Consider the following 20,522-nt stretch of genomic DNA (forward strand, 5'->3'; position numbering starts at 1 on the left):
ATTTAAAAAATTAGCAAAATATCTTATATCATTTAAAAATTACATGATTATAAATATCTTATTTTAAATTTAAAATAAGATAAGATATAATCAAATTTTAAAATAAGATAGATTTTTAAGCAAGAAGATAGATATTAATTCTATTCAAATTCAAATTACACTAATATCTTGAATTAAATTTAAAAAATATTAAATTAATTCAAAATGATAATTAGAATTGAATTAGGAATAGTGATAGTATAAATACAAAACTATACCAAAAATCGGAAGTTTATTCCATCAAAAAGCATGAAAAGCCAAAGAAAAACAAAAAAATTCGAAACTGTACGGACAGATTTGCGATCGCAGGAAAATATCAGCACAGCCCCGATTTTTTCAAATCTTCAAAAAATCATAACTAATTCAAATAAAATCCAAATTAAGTTCTGTAAAAGGCTAACTTGCTTAATTTTTTTCCATACTATCCAATAAAAATAATTCCAGAGATGAAATCGCAATTATGTTTCACGAAAATTTCACAAACATCAATCAATCATCAAATAACACTCAATACAACATGATACCATCCAAAGAACATACAAACAATCATTTTAAAGTCCAAATTTCTTGCAAGTAAATCAATTACCATGGCTCTGAGGCCAGTTGTTGGAAATTATTTTACCAGGATCTTAGATCTACTCACAAGTATGTTTATTAACACCCTAAATATGAACTTTCTAAAACGATGAAATAAACACATATAAAGTTTAAGAAACCTTACATTGGGTGCAGCGGAATATAATGACTCCTTCCGTTCAGATATCTAGCCCTTGATTCCTTTCTGTAGCAGAGCATTATCAATATCTGAACCTGGATCTCTTTCTCTGAATCTTTGATGCTGAAACTCCTTTGCTGATGATCTTTCTTCACGATCTTCCTCACTATGATTGAGGTATCACTTGCTGTGTGTGGGCACTACTCATACTCTAAGGATTTGGAAATTCAAGAGGGAAGAGAAAGAAGAAGTGGCAGCTAAAGACAGGGAGAGAGAAAGACTCAGGTTTTTCTCTGAAGGAAAAATAGAAAATTTAAGTGTGATTTTCCTGAAGCCTTCACTATCGATTTATAGCATTCCACTAGGGTTAGGTTTGAATTATTTGGCATTAAAATAATGAACATATCAGTTTAAATTGCCCACAAAAGTGGCTGGCCATGCTTAGTGGATTTGGGCCTCACTTTTTGCAATTTTGCAGTTTTACCTTTTCTGCATCTGATTTTCTCAAAAACGCCAATTTTCTAATTCAACCATTTAAATGCCAATTCTAACTATTTAATAACTATAAATAATTATTAAATAATATTGTCATTTATCATATTTATTAATTGAACCATACAAAGTATCATAATTAACAAATATGCCCCTATAAACTCTTTCTTTACAATTTCGCCCTTACTTAGTGAAAATTTCACAAATAGACATAGTCTAATTTGAGAATTATAATTGATTAATCAAAACCAATTACATGAGTCTTACAAGCAATATTGTCTCAACTAGTGGGGGGACCATGGGTCTATATAACCGAGCTTCCAATAAGTAGATCAAGAATTTAGCACTAAAATTCACTTACTTATTAATTCTTCGTTGAATGCACGCATAGAACTTAGAATTGCAATCTCAATATATAGAATGCTCTATATGTTCCACCATATAGACACATCATTAGTTATCCATTGTTATAATCCTAATGTGATCAATTATCCTCTATATGAATGATCTACACAGTAAAGGGATTAAATTACCGTAACACCCTACTATGTATTTTATCCTTAAAACACTTGACCCCGTATAAATGATATTTAAGCTTATGTGAAATGAGATCTCCACCATTTATTTTTGTTTGGTCAAGCTCGAAGGAGATCATCCTTTGCTTACTATTTGCCAGATAGAAGCTATAGATTCCATGTTTATGCTAGCGCTCCCACTCAATTGCACTACCGTGTTCCCAAAAAGTACTTATCACCCTGACCTAAAAGTAGGCTTAACTAACAATTCAAAGAACACGAATAGCCTTTCAAGATTGAGCCTAATCGTAACAGGATTAAGATCATTTGATCTAGGATCAACTAGGCGATATTGACTTGAATAGATTTTACGGTAAGTTTAATTAAATCTAAGTCAAAGTTCAATATCGGTCCCTTCCGATGCATACTCCATGCATCCAACCTGAGCTTTACTTTAACCAATGCTCTGGAAAGAACATAGTATTTCTCCAAATACAAGTAAACTCTTGTTGTAGATTATCATATCAGTAAAACCCTGTGTCTGATAAATCTAGGAAACTTTATTCACATAGTCATGTTTACTTTCCAATGTGTTGACAGCACAATAAACAGGATCAAGTATGTGAAAAGGGTTTCAGATGAATCTATACATTATGTACATATAATCATGAAATAAATCATGTGAACCATGCAACATTAAATGTTATTTCTGATCTATATTAATAAGTAAATCTGATTATATTGAAATGAGTTTTATTTAGGGCATAAAACCCAACATTACCTTACCTGCACACAGAGTACCCGTGAGCTAACGCCTAGTAAGAAGAGCTATGTAGGACATAACCCCCCAACTAGATAACATAGTCATAAACATAATAACATCACAACATCAAATCAATTCATACAATGCTAGCATACATATATAGACATATCATATCACATACTATTCTCAAATATAATATAACATCATATCACAGTGTAATCTTAATGCATGCTATACTCACACACAGAACAACCTGTATCTTATCGCACATTGTCCTCACATACGATAACATACTCCCACTAATGTTGATTAGACATGAAGTGTAACCTGTCCTACCTCGGGCTGTTCTCACACTCAGCATCCAATAGGGCAACCCCTTATCACAAGTTGTATTCACCCATGATAGGATAACCTGCAAGTAAACCCATACAAGCAGCCAAAATATATCCTGCAGTGCTATGCTCACACCAGCAGTAGAAAACCTACCCTATAAGTGCTACTCTCACACAAACAGTCAAAAGCGTTATCACTATCACATACTAACAATACTAACATAAACAACAATTCACAGTACAAAATCTCATAAACACATGAACATCAAACCCACAATAAAGTCTTATGTTTCAACATACACCCTGTGCACAAATATCCACTCTTCTTACCTCAGTTGTTAAGAACACCTTCTTGCTACTCCAAGCACCTCAATGAATTTCCTTTTTGAGAACAAGATCCTAAATATTCATTAACACAACAATACATTCAAAATATATTCAAGTATGAATCTCTGTACTCATACAGAAACCTACGTAAAAATACGTAACACATAAGCTAATTTTACTTGCATGCCACACCATACATAACCATTTATGAATATAATTACACCAACACATTGCATGTACCCATATGAACATATTTAACGTAAAACATGAGCTCATACAAATACTTTTTACGTGAAATTTTACTAAAATACTATTTATCAACAAAATATACAATTATGTAATTATTTATCAAAATCAGAAGCTAACATATTTCTTAACCATTTATAAAGATTATAAAAGTAATTAAATCTATCTAGAAACACGTACAATTTATTATTCATATTCATGTACTAATTTACACTTCAAACTGTATATAAATACCAATTACTTAAATATATAAAATAACAAAACATCTCAACCTAGTCTTAAATTTATTTCATAGACTAGAATTATATTGTAACATCATATTGACAGTTCCCAAGCAGTGAACACAATTTTTAATATTTACACTATTTAAAACTCAATTAAATCGTTATTTAGTCACAAATAATTATAATAAATACCTATAGCAACTAATAAATTATAAAAACCCATTTAATTCGTACCATAGGTAGTAAATAGCATTACAAAAATATATTTTACTGTTTTAGCATCACTTAACTATTTTTCATAATTATTTTAAGTATTAACTAAATAAATTCATGAAAAATACAAAAATGATTGAAAATCCAATCTAACCATTCTAACACAGTTTATACTCTATACTAAGCCCTAAATAATTAACTTTTAACTTTCTGAATAATCTAGGTATTTTTTATAATTAAATTTAACAATAACACAAATAATTCATGAAAAATACAAAATCGACCGAAAACCGAATTTATTAATTTTGTAACAGTCTATAATCCTTAGCCAATCACAGAAAACAAAATTAGATTTTTCTGAGCAGCCTAAATATTTTTTATAATTAATTTACTAAATAAAAGAAATAATTCATGAAAAATACAAAATTAACCGAAATTTAAATCTACCAATTTTGAAATAGTTTATGTCTCATAACCAATCATGTTAAATAAATTTAGATTTTTCTGAGTAAGCTAAGTATTTTTCCTAATTAATTTAACAAATAAACCAAATATTTCATAATAAATCAAATAATTGCAAGAACATTATCAGAAAATTTGCTGTAGATTTAGAGACATACCAAAATACTTGAGTATAATTGGGTTGTGGGTTGTGAGGAGTGTTGTAAAACATTGTGTATTTTTTTTCTTAGTTTCCCTAAAAGATTTGCAGTAGATTTTGAGACGTACCAAAATTTGTTATCAAATTTGTGTGTGTGTCTATGTGTTATTCCCGCTGTTATTTTATTCTCACTAATTTGATTCAAAAGAAAATTTGCGTAATTTTCTCAATAACTGGTATCAGAGCTGTGGTTAGAAATTCTATCCAAGAAGTCAGATTTGAGTTGTAGCAATGGCCGCAGGCGTAGGAACGGTGAAACTTGAGATATTTGATTTCGCAGATTTTGGATTTTGTAAGATGCAGATCGAAGACTATCTATACCAGAAAAAGCTCTATCAACCTCTCTCACAAAAGAAGCCAGAGGGTATGAAAGATGAAGAATGGAATCTTCTCGATAGACAAGCCCTCAGAGTTATTCGATTGACGTTTTCTCGTAATGTTGCTTTCAATATTGCAAAAGAAAAGAACACGGCTGGTCTTATGGCAGCACTCTCTAATATGTATGAGAAGCCATCAGCCTCAAATAAAGTTCTTTTGATGAGGTGATTATTCAATTTGGGTATGACGGAAGGTGCATTGGTAGCTCAACATCTAAATGAACTCAATACTATCACAACCTAGTTGAGTTCAGTTGGAATTGAGTTCGACAAAGAAGTACAAGCATTAATACTTTTGTCTTCTCTACCAGATAGCTGGAATGCTACAGTCACATCTATGAGTAGCTCATCGGGAAGCAATAAGTTAAAATTTGACGATGTTAATGATCTAGTTCTCAGTGAAGAGATTCGACGTAGGGAGTTGGTTGAATCATCAACCTCTTCAGCATTACATACAGAGTCAAGAGGAAGAAATTCAACTAGAGGGCCTGGCCATGGAAGATCGAATTATCGAAGTAAATCTAAAGATAGGAGGTCCAAATCTAGGAATCCAAATAATTACCAGAGCTCAAAACCATTGAGTGCTGGAATTGCGATAAGATTGGACACTACAAAAATCAGTGCAAGAGTGCACCAAAAAGTCAAGATTGGAAGGCAGAAGCAAATGTTACTTCTACATCAGAAGGTGATGATGCAATGATATGCTCTCTAGAGAGCAAGGATTACTCTTAGGTGTTAGACTCTGGAGCATCATTCCACGCTACTTTGAAGAAAGAATTCTTTGGCAGATATGTCCCTGGAAACCTTGGAAAGTTATACCTTTGTGATGACCATCCTTGTGATATTGTTGGTAAAGGTGTAGTGAAGATTAAGTTAAATGGGTCTGTTTGGGAGCTGAAGGATGTCAGGCATATTCCCGACCTAAGAAAGAACTTGATCTCAGTAGGGCAGTTGGCTAGCAAAGGCTACACTACAAACTTTCAAGGTGAAAATTGGAAGATTTCAAAGGGTGCAATGACGGTTGCTCACGGCAAAAAGAGCGGCACTCTTTACATGATAGTAGGTGTGTGCTGTTCAATTGCAGTTGCAATAGGGAATGAAAATTCCATTATGCGGCACTGGGGAGTTAGGCACATGAGTGAGAAAGGGATGAAACTTGTGCATTCAAAGGGAAAACTCCCAGATCTTCGATCAATTGACATAGACATGTGCGAAGAATGCATACTTGGAAAGAAAAAGAGGGTAAGTGAAGTGGGGGTTGTTAGCAGGTTTATGTCAAATCTAGGAAAATCTCACTGGGAAGCAGTGAAGTGGATTTTGAGATTTCTAAGAGGCACCACAGATAAGTGTTTGTACTTATGAAAAGGTGAATTAAAAGTACAAGGCTTTGTAGATGCAGACTTCGGAGGCAAAGTCGATCACCGGAAAAGCACCATAGGTTATATATTCAATCTTGGAAATACAGCTGTTAGTTGGATGTCTCAATTGCAAAAATTGTAGCTTTATCCACTACAGAGGCTTAGTATGTAGTGGTGACTGAAGCCAGCAAAGATATGATATGGCTTCAAGGTTTGTTAACTGAGCTAGGATTCAAGGACGAGAATAATGTTTTGCACAGTGATAGTTAAAGTGCAATCCACTTGCAAAGAATTTAACATTTTATTCTAGAACCAAGCATATTGGACTTCGTTATCATTTCATTAGATCTCTAATGGAAGATGAAGTGTTAATAATGGAGAAGATCGAAGGATGTAAGAATCCAGCAGATATGTTGACAAAGACAGTGACGATTGAGAAACTGAAGTTATGTTCAACTTTAGTTGGCCTACAAGAATAACAAAACCAGAAAGCTTTGCTACATAATGTGGAGTGTGAAGACAGTTTAAAATCAGTCTTCAAATGGGAGATTGTTAAAGAAATAACATTATCCTTTCTTAGATAAAGGAATGGATCATATGCATTGTTATCTTTAAGAAGCCTAAGTTAGCAAATTCATAATGGAAAGTGCATAACCATAGGCTAATTTCTACCACTCATTTTATTTGTCCAAAGCCTATACAAACCCACATTGGTTTCATTTAAATATGTCCAAAAACAAAAAAGATGAATAAATTTAGTTAAAAGCTTAGAGAGAGAAATGTTTTTTGAAAGAATTTTTATGAGAAAAATTCTTGAGTAGAAATGGGGTATGGGTTGTGAGGAGTGTTGTAAAAGACTGTGTATTTTTTATTTCTCAGTTTCAGTAAAAGATTTGCAGCACAAATTTCTTATCAAATTTGTGTGTGTGTGTACTGAGCTAAATAATCCAACGACTTGGAGAAAATGAAATTCAAACATGAATGACTTTAGGGTGACACGCATTTGAGGCCCGTCGAGTACAACTAGTACGATCTTACACCCTTAAAAGCCACATGGGAAATATGCCACCTACAAATCCAACGGTTGTAATTCATCCTCGCGGTGACCTATCCAACAACGACCCATGTAAGAGAATTGGCCTATAAATATCGCACAGATAGCACAATGAGAGGGATCCTTTTTTTGGACCTTTACCTTCAGATTGAATACTTATTCTTCATCAAGAAAACACATTACTATAACCCCACTATTAACTCCTGAATATTCCTACTAAGCTTCCTCTTATTCAAGAGGAACACGGTGGAAAACTCCATTGTATTTGTATTTGTATAAATAGCCAACGACCGATCAGCCTAATAAAATGGCCTCGTGGACTAAGGATAGTTAACGCCTAAACCACGCAAAAATATCTTGTTTATTATTTTATTATTTACGCCATCATTACTTTCTTAAGCTCTAAACATATTTGGTTGCTAAAAAACTCGGTAAACATTTTGGTGCTTTCATTGAAAGCTGAAGAAAGAGGTATGCACGGAGGTTACCGGCGTGAGCCTATAAGAAAATAGGTTCACGCAAGAAAAGAAGGAACACCTCATGATCTCATGTCGAGGTCTAGCCAATGGCTAAAAATGTACCGGTTAAGGTGTTTCTTGAAATAAGACCTGATGCGCTCGTCTGCACGAGAAAAGTGGCAAAAACAAATGCACGCGTCCTTAAGCAACTACTACATTGATTTTTGTCCCAAAAGCTTAGATCTACCCAGCCAAATCTCTGGGGTAGGATTGACTGCCGATATCGTTAGATTCCGATCTCCCACTATATCACCATCCACGAGCAGAGAGGCAGTGGGGCTAGACCAAGAAGCTACGACCCATGAGTTGCGATGACAAATTTAGGAGGGGTCATAAGATGTAATGACTCTATCCAGCTAGAGACTCTGACGCCGGTGCTGGCGTGAGGGCCTGATCTATATTCCAACAACTACATCCCCTACCTTTGCACTAGGTGGCGAAGTAGTTCAAAAATCGATCTATAATGGCGTCGGCTGAGAGGAGACCATCAGTACTGTCAGCGTCTGTTGGGTCACCAATGAGCCTGGTTATGGTACTGTTGACAGAGCAGACCACCGTTGGCAAAGTTCACTCAATGCCCTTCTTGTGTCCTTATATGGCTGTAATCTTGGTGTTGCATCAGGAAGGGCAACTCAAGACATTATAAGCCAGTAAAGAATCCTTGATGATCCACTACTTAACCTACTTGGAGTCCGAGTGCTTGCCCCAGAAACCATAAATTGCCTTGCACTTCATTGGAGGAAATAGATTGCCCAGGAGATCTTGGGTGTAACCATGCACCTCCTAGAGATTCCCATGACTCCGGAGACACATGCACACTGCATGTCAGGGCGTGAAAGATCATTTGGTGTGCTGCACGTATTCAATCCTCTTTCCTAGAAGGGAAGAACTACATGAAGTGTGCTTTACTCTCAGTAAGTCTTTCACCCATTGATCTTTTCAAGCAAAGTCTAAGCTTGAAATTTTATACAACTTCAGACTTCCTTCCCAAAAGCTGAAGCTTGCTTCATAAAATCTCAACGTGACTCTTCCATGCACGTTGTTCTTCGTGGAAGAAAGATCCTTGGGGGAATGATACGTCTTCAGCCCTCTTTCTCTGAATAGAAGGACTTCTTGAAGTCTATTCTTCTCCCTGTGATGCTTTCTCTTTGATCCTTTCAAGCAAAGTTTAAGCTAGAATTTTTATGCAACTTCAGTCTTCATTCCAAGAAGCCAAAGCTTGTTTCATAAAAATTAAACGTGACTCTCGCATGAACGTTGTTTTTCATGCAAGAAAGATCACTAGGAGTACAATACGTCTTCAACCCCCCTTCTCGGAATGGAAGGACTGCTCGAAGTCTGTCCTACTCCCCGTAATTATTTCTCTTTGATCTTTTCAAGCAATGTCTAAGCTTGAATTTTTATGCAAGTTCAGTCTTCCTTACTAGAAGCTGAAGCTTGCTTCTTAAAAATTAAACATGACTCTCGCATGCACGTGGTTTTTCATGCAAGAAATAACACTGGGGCTATAATACGTCTTCAACCCTCTTTCCCAGAATGGAAGAACTACTTGAAGTCTGTCCTACTCCTCGTGATGCTTTTCTTTGATCTTTTCAAAGGAAGTCTAAGCTTTAATTTTTATGCAAATTCAGCCTTCCTTTCCAGAAGCCAAAGTTTACTTTATAAAAATTCAACGTGACTATCGCATGCACGTTGTTTTTTGTGCAAGAAAGATCACTAGGGGTATGATATGTCTTCAACCCTCCTTCCCAGAATGGAAGGACTGCTTCAAGTCTATCCTACTCCCCGTGATTCTTTCTCTTTGATCTTTTCAAGTGAAGTCTAACCTTGAATTTTTATACAACTTTAGCCTTCCTTCCCGGAAGGCAAAGCTTGCTTCATAAAAAATTCAACGTGACTCTCACATGGACGTTGTTTTTCGTGCAAGAATGATCACTGGGGGTATGTGTTGGAAGTTATTTTACCAGGATCTTAGATCTACTCACAAGTATGTTGATTTAACAACCTAAATATGAACTTCTAAAACGATATGAAATTGAACACATAAGAGTATCAGAAATCTTACAGTGATTGCAGCGGAATATATATGTCTCCTCCCACTCAGATCTCTAACCCTTGATTCCTTTCTGTAGCAGAGTATAATCAAGATCTGAGCCCGAAAGTCCTTCTTTGTTGTCTCTGAATTCTACATAGCCTTCCTCACTATGATTGAGGTATTACTTGATGTGTGTGGGCACTACTCTAGCACTCATATATTTCGAAACAGAGAAGGTATAGAGAGAGAGAGGGTGGCGGCTCAGAGAGAATTTTCTGAGAGAAAATTCTTTCAGAATAATGCTGTGAAAAGCTTTTTCAGTGATTATGATACTGAAGCCTTTGCCTTCTATTTATAGAAGACCACCAAGCGCTATGATTGACATTTTGAACTGAGAAAATCAAGGGAAAAGGAAGGCAAAGGGGGCCGGCCTAGGCAATGTGGAAACAAGGCTTGCCTCTTTTCCAACTTTCCTTTTCCTACACTTGATAGTTTCCCTTTTTGTGAAAAATTTCCATTTCCACTGTTCAACCATATTTATGATAAATCTAATTACTTAATAATTAAAAATAATTATCAAATAATATATTATCATTTATTTTATTAATAATGAAACTAATTAAAGTTTCCTAATTAATAAATATGCCCTTCAAAATCTCTATTTACTGTTTTGCCCTTAATGAGTGCCAAATTCTCAAACTGACAAGTTTATCTTGAGAATTTTTAATTGATTAATTAAAATCAATTAAACGAGTCTTACAAGTAATATCATCTCAACTAGTGAGGGGACCATGGGTCTATATATCTGAGCTTCCAATAAGCAGATCTAGAATTTACCACTTAAATTCACTGACTTATTAATTCTTCGTTGAATCCACACATAGAACTCAGAATTGCACTCTCAGTATATAGAATGCTCTATATGTTCCACCATATAGACACATTATTAGTTATCCATTGTTATAATCCTAATGTGATCAATGATCCTCTATATGGATGATCTACACTGTAAAGGGACTTAGATTACCGTAACACCCTACAATGTATTTTATCCTTAAAACACTTAACCCTGTATAAATGATATTTCAACTAAGTGAAATGAGTACTCAATCATTTATCTCGTTTGGTTAAGCTCGAAGGAGATCACCCTTTGCTTACTATTCGCCAGATAGAAGCTATAGATTCCATATTTATGTTAGCGCTCCCACTCAATCGCACTACCGTGTTCCCAAAATGTATGTATTGCCCAGACTACAGTTTTAGGCTTAACTAACAAATCAAAGAACACGAATAACACTCTTGAAATTAAGCCTAACCATATCAGGATTTAGATCATGTGATCTAGGATCAACTTCTGATATTGAATTGAATAGATGTTTACGGTAAGTTTCAAAATCTAATTCAAAGTTCAATATCGGTCCATTCCAATGCATACTCCATGCATCCAACCTGAGCTTTACTTTAACCTATGTTCTGGAAAGAACATAACATTTCTCCAAATGTAAGTAAACTCTGTTGTAGATTGTCATATCAGTGAAACCCAGTGTTCTGATAAATCTAGGAATACTTTATTCACATAGTCATGTTTATTTTCCACTGTGTTGACAACACAATAAACATGTTCAAGTATGTGAAAGGGGTTTGGATGAATTTATAAATCAAATAGACAAGCAATTGATTAAGTGAACCAAAACATACACAAGTGAATGAAAAATTACTTCTGTTACTTTATTGATATAGAATAATCTGGATTACATTGAAACAGAGTTTTATTTAGGGCATAAAACCCAACAGTATGATGTGTCTTCAACCCTCCTTCCCGAAATGGAAGGATTGCTTGAAGTCTTTTCTACTCCCAAGACGCTTTCTCTTTGACCTTTTCAAGCAAAGTCCAAGCTCGAATTTTTATGCAACTTGAACCTTCTATCCCGGAAGCCAAATCTTGCTTCATAAAAATTCAATGTGACTCTCGCATGCATGTTGTTTTTTTTGCATGAAAGATCACTGGGAGTACGATACATCTTCAACCCTCCTTCTCGGAATAGAAGGACTACTTGAAGACTGTCCTAGTCCACGTGATGCTTTCTCTTTAATCTTTGTAAGTGAAGTATAAGCTTGATTTTTATGCAACATTCTTCATGAAAATTCAAGGTGACTCTCGCATGGACATTGTTTTTTGTGCAAGAAAGATCATTTAAGGTACGATACATCTTTAACCCTCTTTCTCGTAATTGAAGGACTGCTTAAAGTCTATCCTACTCCCTGTGATGCTTTCTCTTTGATATTTTCTAGGGAAGTGTAAGCTTGAATTTTTCTACAACTTCAACCTTCCTTCTTAAAAGCCAAAGCTTACTTCATAAAAATTCAACGTGACTCTCGCATGCTAGTTGTTTTTCGTGCAAGAAAGATGACTAGGGGTACGATGCGTCTTCAACACTCCTTGCCGAAATAGAAGGGCTGCTTGAATTTTATCCTACTCCCTGTGATGTTTTCTCTTTGATCTTTTAAAGCAAATTCCAAGCTTGAATTTTTTATGCAACTTTAGCCTTTCTTCATAAAAATTTAACATGACTCTCGCATGCATGCTATTTTTTATGCAAGAAAGATCACTAGGGGTACGATACATCTTCAACCCTCTTTCCCAGAATGGAAGGACTTCTTGGAGTATGTCCTACTCCTCGTGATGCTTTCTCTTTGATCTTTTCAAGAAAATTCTAAGCTTGAATGTTTATGCAACTTTAACCTTCCTTCCTGGAAAGTAAAGCTTGATTCATAAAAATTCTGTTGGAATTAGTTTTACCAGGATCTTAGATCTACTCACAAGTATGTTGATTTAACAACCTAAAAATGAACTTCTAAAACGATAAACAAAACACATAAAAGTTAAGAATAACTTACAGTGATGGCAGCAGAATTAAGTGTCTCCTTCCACTCAGATCTCTAACCCTTGATTCCTGTCTGTAGCAGAGTATAATCAAGATCTGAGTCCGATTCTCCTTCAGTTGGATGTGATCCTTCAAAGTCTTCCAAACTATGATTGAGGTACTGAGTGATGTGTGTGGGCACTTCTCTCTCACAAGGATTTCGAAATTTCTCTCTTCTTTTCTCTCTTATTTTCGTGGGTTATCAAGCCTACAAGAGAAGAGAACAAGGGCTGCTATGTATAGGGAGAAGGGAGAGCACAACTTTCCAAATAAGCAGTTCCCTCTTTTACTGTGTAATTGATTAACTGCCTTTATTTAGTGTGATCCACCACTTTATTCCTATTATTCCTAGGCTATGATTAGCAATTACATGGCAATTAAAATTGAAAATAATAATTGGGAAAGATGCAAGCATGTGGCCGGCCGTGGTGTGTATGGGCCTCACATGGATTTTGCAGTTTCCTCAATTTTATTTCTATTTCTCCAAAAATGCCATTTTTCCAATTCTAATAATTTAAATGCCAAAACTAATTATTCAATAAATAAAATATATTATTAAATAATATTGTCATTTAAAATAATTATTAATTAGACATCTAAAGTCTCTCAATTAATAATTAAACCTAGAAACCCTTTTATTTACAATTTCATCCTTAAACTGTGAGAATTCACAAATTAGACATAGTCTAACTTTTAGAATTATAATTGATTAATCATAAATCAATTATAGAGTCTTACAAACAGTATAGTCTCAACTAGAATGGGGACCATGGATCTATATGCTCTTCCAATAAGTTGAACTGATTTACCAACTAAATCCCTAACTTATTAATTCCTTGTTGAATCCACTCTTAGAACTTGGAATTGCACTCTCAGACTTATATAGAGAATATTATATGTTTCACGATATCAATATGCTATCTCATTTAACCATTGTTATAATCTTAATGTGATTAAGAGATCCTCTATATAGATGATTTACATCGAGATGGGACCAATTTACCGTTTACACCCCTCAATGTATTCTGCCCCTTAAAACACTTAGTTACCTGTAAATGATGTTTTAGTGATCTAATATATAGTCACTGAAACAAGAGCTCATCCATTTACTTCTATTTAACTAAGCTCGAAGGGAATCATCACTTTACTTCTATACAGCAGTAGAAGCTATAGATTCCATATTTATGTTCAGCACTCCCACTCATTTATGCTATCATGTTCCCAAAATATATGTATCACCCTGACCCAAAAGTAGGCTTAACTAATAAATTAAAGAACATGAATAGCACTCCTGAGATTGAGCCTAAGCATATCATGATTTAGATTCTCTTAATCTAAGATCAACTTCTGATATTGACTTGGAAGGATATAACGGTAAGTTTACAATATCTTTGACCATGCTCAATATCGGTCCAGTCCAATGTATACTCCATACATTCGAAACTAGTATACTTTACCAATGTCCTGGAAAGAACATAAAACTTACTCCAAGTGTAAGTATATTTTATCGTTGATTATCACATCAGTGTAAATCCAAAACACTGATGAACAGGGACTAAGTCTTTTGAATCATATAATCACAATCACATTCCACTGTATTGACAATATTGTAATTGTGAATGACTATATGTTCTGGATTTAACTGATTTTGTGCATATATCAAATATGTATATTAAACCATAAACATGTAACATACATGTAATCATAAATCACTTCAAAATTCTAAATTGATAACTAACCAGATTGTAATGGGTTTTATTTTGGGCACAAAACCCAACAAACTCCCACTTGCACTAACATAAAACAAGTTGTGCATTACAATCAATCTTTTTCCTCGATCCTCTGATCAAGTGTAGTATATTTGAATCCATCCATATATCTAGAACTACGCTCATAAAACTTATGAAACATCCTTAACTATATGCTTTACTCATCAAGGGATACTGAAATCCTTACTGCCCATTAAGTACATATGAACAAACAGAACACATATCTATTATATTTTAAAATTTGTAATTGAGATAATGCAGTATAGAATTTTCTTCAGTAAAATAACTTTCTGGTAATTTCGAATTTACAAAGTTATATCTTCTCTGATGAAGCTTGAATTATTATAGATGGGGTTTTACACTCTTCTATAATGATTCCTCCACCCCCAGAGTAACCACCATCTCAAAATTCTTAATGAGTCGGTGTGGATATAAGGATCACTAAAACATAGTTCGTTATTATCTAAGTTATAGGTCACTTTCATAAATCTTTCTTGATTGTCCCCTAATGTTCCCCATTTGATTACATCTCAGATGGCTCCCACTCAATAGCAGATGTCTGGTTAGAAACTTTTAACCTTTTACTATTGTTTCTGGGGATATCTCGTTGTGACTTATTTTCTTAGTTTTAAACTGCAAGTTTCTCTAAGACTAGGTCAACAACATAGCAGTCTAGTATTTGAAGTGTAAAATACTTGCTAGAGATTAAGCAATCAAATCAAGATACCATAAAATGTTATAGACCTCGCGATTTTCATGTCAATGTGCATTGCATTCAAGGGGGTCTCTCAACACCTTAACAACCCTTAGCTACAGTTAACAACAACCTTAGTTTACTTGCAGTACGAGTAAGGTAAGTATTAGTCCTCTAAAAGAAGCAATTAAGGGGTAATAAAGGTATCAAGTATTTCAGTGCAGTTCTTAACAAGGTCCCTCGGGACTCATACCCATGAGTCATTCGAATAGACTATGCAAGAATTCTTTTATCTTATTCTCATAATTCTAATAAGTTATTTCTATCCATGTGAATGGTTAGATTTGTTTTATCAGAGGTGTTCTTAAGTTCCTATCACAAATATCAACCAAACGAAGATGGGTAAAGAATTTTAATATTCTCCCACTCAACTAAGGTAATGTGATACATTATCAAAGAACTTTTAATGGTATCGTTAACTATTACAACAGTATATCTAAACTGGAACATATAATCAAGATCAAGGATTTATTATGATAATAGCTAATTTATTATATCATTTTCCATGTTTGGAATTATGTGTCACAAAGGGTACTGTGGAATAAAGTCCACCCCTAAGTATATGGAGATTATGATCCACCCTTAACGGTTGTAAAGATCATGATTTCTTAAGTGTGATAGAGAATATGTGGAGTTGAATATAATCCAGAGTTCATTAGATTTAAAAGATCATTGAACTGCATATTGTTCTTAACTTTTCTCCACCCCTATCAGATCAAAAGATCTTTTTATTAAACAAATTCTCAAATAATTATTTTAGAATTAACAATTATTCATAAACATAGAAATAATTTCTAGTGTTTATGTAGTAATAACTCTGTAAGGAGTTTAAATAACTATAGAATTTGTATCAATAATAAAAACACATACACATACAAAACATAATAAATATAACAATTGGTAATAGATTTATAAGATAAAGTACTGAAGCTCAACTCATAGATTGCAATTTATTTGTAAAAGAAACTTTATTATAAACCAAAAATAATTGTTTGCAATATTATGAGAACCAAATAGGGAATAAAAATCCCAAACTTGAAATCCAAATTGTTTGAAAAATTAAACAATTAATTCAAAAAAAAAATTAAGTGAGCTTCTTCTTTATCATAGACGACCTCCATCCACCATCCAGCTTTCAGATCCAACTCGCTAAGACAACATCCGAGTTTAAGAAGCTTGAGCTATAAGGAGAATAATAAACAAGATTAGTAGTCCAGAATTAATAATCCAAATGGATAATAATTCACTAAAACACATCAGTTTATAAAGAAATACCTTGTTTCTTTGCAAGAAGCTTAGGACATTGGGATTTCCAATGGCCTTTCTCATTGCAGTAGAAACATTTTCCTTTTGGTGTATCACCAGAAGCTCCAGCCTTTTTGTTCTTAGCTGCTTTCGCAGCTTGAGCTCGCTTCTTGGCATTTTTCCACTTCTTCTTATGATTGGATTTGGAAGTAGAAGCAATATGTGCCTCAGGATTACTCGTCTTATTACCATTTCCAGAATTCTGACGTTTATTCCCTCTTTTCTTGGGACCTCCAATCAAATTTTCATATGGCTGAAGGTCATTGACTAAAGTATGAAAGTCTTGTTCCTTCTTATCCATGACATAATTTGATGTGTAGGGCAGAAAATCTGGAGTCAGACTATTCAAGATGAGACTCACTTGAGTAGTCTGATCCATTTTAGCACCATGATTCTGGGCTTCCTGGAAATAACTAGCCATCTGGAGTAGGTGATCACGCACAATCTGATGGGGTTCCATTCGTGCGTTGATTAATTTCTTAGTCGCGTCAAAGCGAGACTTGATACATGCCATACCGAATAGCTCAGTTAACTGCGTCAGGATTTCTACAGCCGTGACAGTGTCTGCAAACCTTTTTTTCAAGGTGTCAACCATGCTGGAAAGCATGAAGTATCGAGCTTTATTGTTAGCATTCTGCCAACGCCCGAACTTCTCTTTCACAGCTTTAGTTGCATTGTCACCTGGCTGCTCAGGGGACGGCTCAGTCAACACAAACAAGGCACTTTCACCTATGAGAGCAATATTAATGTTCTCTCTCCATTTTGGGAAGTTAGCTCCATTTAGATTATTTTCAGTCAACAGTGATAACATTGGATTCGACATTGCAATTCAGGATACTACAAGATAATAAATAGATATCAATTATGGTTTAACACAAAATCTTATTCAGAAATTCTTAGCACATAGCAAGTAGGAATGACTTAGAGAAAATACTAAAAAATGCAATCCTAAATAATTTCCATGGTTTTCAACAAACTGATATCAGTGTCCCATTTAGGCGAGAGTCAAAGCTATCATCCATTGAATAGAGTTGTCAGCTCATCTAAAATGACAAACATTCTAGCAACCTTTTATTCGATCGAAAAGAGAATCTGACGTTGTCCCGTTTAGGAGAGAGTCAAGGTCGTTCCTATTTCATGAGCTTCCACCATTGTTTCATACGTTTGTAAGTCTTATACAATAGCCACCATTAGGGTGATCAATACTAGTATAAAAAACTTACAAATATACTTATCTTTCGAGATTAAACGGCGCTAACTTGCTAATGAACGTTCCTCCATTAGGGAGGATTACTCACTAAAACAATAGCTATGCAAAACCAACAATGGAGATCGAATATCTTAATAATAAAGCTCATTATTTAAAATATATTTTCTTCTATTATTTATTTATTTTAAATCTATATATATTTATTAAATTTTAAATTTAGAATAAAATTCTATATAAAATTTAATTTAATATTTATAAAATTAAACTCAGATGGTTAAGAAAAATAAAATGAATTATTTCCATCTTACTATTGATTTTCCAATAAATATTAAGAAAATTACTTAATTTAAGTTGTATTAATTTAAATTAATTTGCAACTCAAATTAAAATTTTCTACAAATATATATATTGTATTTCCAAAAATATACAATTTTCGAAATACATTAAAATAAATAAAACTTTACTAGAAAAAAATACATCAAGCAAAAATATTATCTATCTAGATTTTCTTGACTAATTAATTCAATTTCTAATTATATATTTTAATTCCTTTATTTTAAGTTAATCATTAAATGAAAAAATCATTGATTTAAGTTGATTCAAAATTAATTAAAATAGTTAATTTACAACTTTAATCTATCTTTCAAGATAAATTCAAAATCATCTTGCATAATTAAATGCAATTTTGAAAAATGATTAATAAAATAAATAAAATATATTTTGAAAATTATTCAAATTTAATCTGTTATGAAAATACCCAACTTAAAATAATTTTCTATTTATTTAAGTATCATGAAAATAACAATATTTAAGTATCATTATGAAAATCAACTTAGATATTTATTTTTCAACATAATTAAATGTATTAAATTCAGGAAATAAATAATTAAGTGTAGAGAATGCTTAATCATTAATTTCCAATTTAATTAAAAAAATATCATTAATTGAATTGTATCAAAATTAATTATTAAACAATTAATTTCACAATCAATGATATTTTCCTATAATAGAAATAATAATTAGTATAGAAATAACTATCTAGAAAATATCTTAATTTAAGTATTATAGAAAGAATCTATAATTTACAACTTAAAATTTTCCAAATAAAATTTAATTAAATATCAAAATTATGTGGTAACTACCTAATTTAAAGATATTCCATTTTAAGTTTAAAACCAACTTAAAATTATCTTTTAAGAATCTTCAATAACTAATTCTTAGAATTCCTCAACTTAATATTAAATTCAAAATATATTCAAATTCAAGTTAAAAAGGAAAATTAGTAATAACTAAGTTATAACTTAAATAGGAATATTTAATGAAATAATAAAAGTAAGTTTCAGAAAGAACCTAGTTAGTTAAAATTCTTTATTTAATTAAATACAAGAAAAATACAAATATTTTATCTAGGAAATAAAATTCATTAAACTATGATTTTTCTTAAATTAATTTCGAAGAAATTAATTATGTTGCTATCCAATTTTATTAGGTCAAACTAGTTTAATTAACCTAGCACAGTTATCCAAATCAGGCAAATGGGCCTTCACAATTGGGGTTGTTCATGTGAAGGGGGGCTGGGTTCAATATGTCGTACCCACTTCTAAGGCTCCCAACTCTCACACAAGGCCCAAAAGAGAGGAATTTAACCTTAAAATGAAAAACTGTTATTGATTGAATAGGCCCATTAACTAAATGAGCCTAAATAAAATCTATCAAGTTATGACATTTTATTTAGCAACAACAACCTATATGTGTCTATAACAAAAATTAAACATATAGGCTCACACATGCACACAGATTTGGATGGATCCTATCATGTTACTAGGTCATACACAGATGAAAGAAGAATGTAAAAATTACCTGTTACAAATTATTTACTTGATCTATCATCAATTGAACCATGAATTAAAATCAGATCATTGGATCTGTCAACAAGTTAACCATGACAATTTAGATCAAGCAATAATTGGTTTTAGAAAACTTACAAAAAATCTAAAACACATACTGCTGCAACAAGTCAGATTTGGATAGTTGGAAGTAGGATTTATTTTATTTTAAAAATATTAAACTTTATTTCGAAATTAAAAAAAAAAAATTGGTTTTTAGAGAATGAAATAAAAATATTTAAAATTAAACCTACAATTTTGAAAAAAATTAGGTTTTGAGTAACCTAAATATCATTTCAAAATAAATTTGCTAACTTTTCTTTTAAATTCCATGTTATTTAATAAATTAAACTTTCAATAAAATAGAAAATGGTAAATACATATCCTTTTCTGATTTTACAATCTAATTTAACTAAAAATAACAAAATTTAAAAAGTTAACAAAAATATCTTATTTCCCCTTTTTAATTTACCATGATTATAGTAATCTTATTCTAAATAAGGTCAAATTACAAAAAAAATATTTTTATATAAAAAAAATTTAATTTCTCACCTTATATTTAAAAATAAGATAAAATAATCAAAATTTAAAAGAAATAAGAAAAGAGGTAAGCAATACTTGATTTTAACCTATTTTCAAATTCAAATTACCTAATATCTAAAATTAATTTTAAAATAAAATTAATTCATTTCTCATAATTAGATTTGAAAATTGAAAAACAAAAATCAAAATACAAAACTACACAAAAAATCGGAAGTTAATTCCATGAAAAAGCATGAAAAATCGAAGAAAATGAAAAAAATGG

The 20,522-nt window shown here is 32.7% G+C and overlaps 1 protein-coding gene across 1 annotated transcript; it reads left to right on the top strand.

The window, feature by feature from the left end:
* Positions 1-4,758: 4,758 nt before the first annotated feature.
* Positions 4,759-5,073, top strand: LOC133036878 (uncharacterized). The gene has a single exon (XM_061113644.1). It carries the CDS (start codon positions 4,759-4,761, stop codon positions 5,071-5,073), a length of 315 nt encoding a protein of 104 aa, XP_060969627.1.
* The last annotated feature ends 15,449 nt before the right edge of the window (positions 5,074-20,522 follow it).

This window comes from Cannabis sativa, chromosome 4, assembly GCF_029168945.1.
Source record: "Cannabis sativa cultivar Pink pepper isolate KNU-18-1 chromosome 4, ASM2916894v1, whole genome shotgun sequence".
NCBI lineage: Eukaryota > Viridiplantae > Streptophyta > Magnoliopsida > Rosales > Cannabaceae > Cannabis > Cannabis sativa.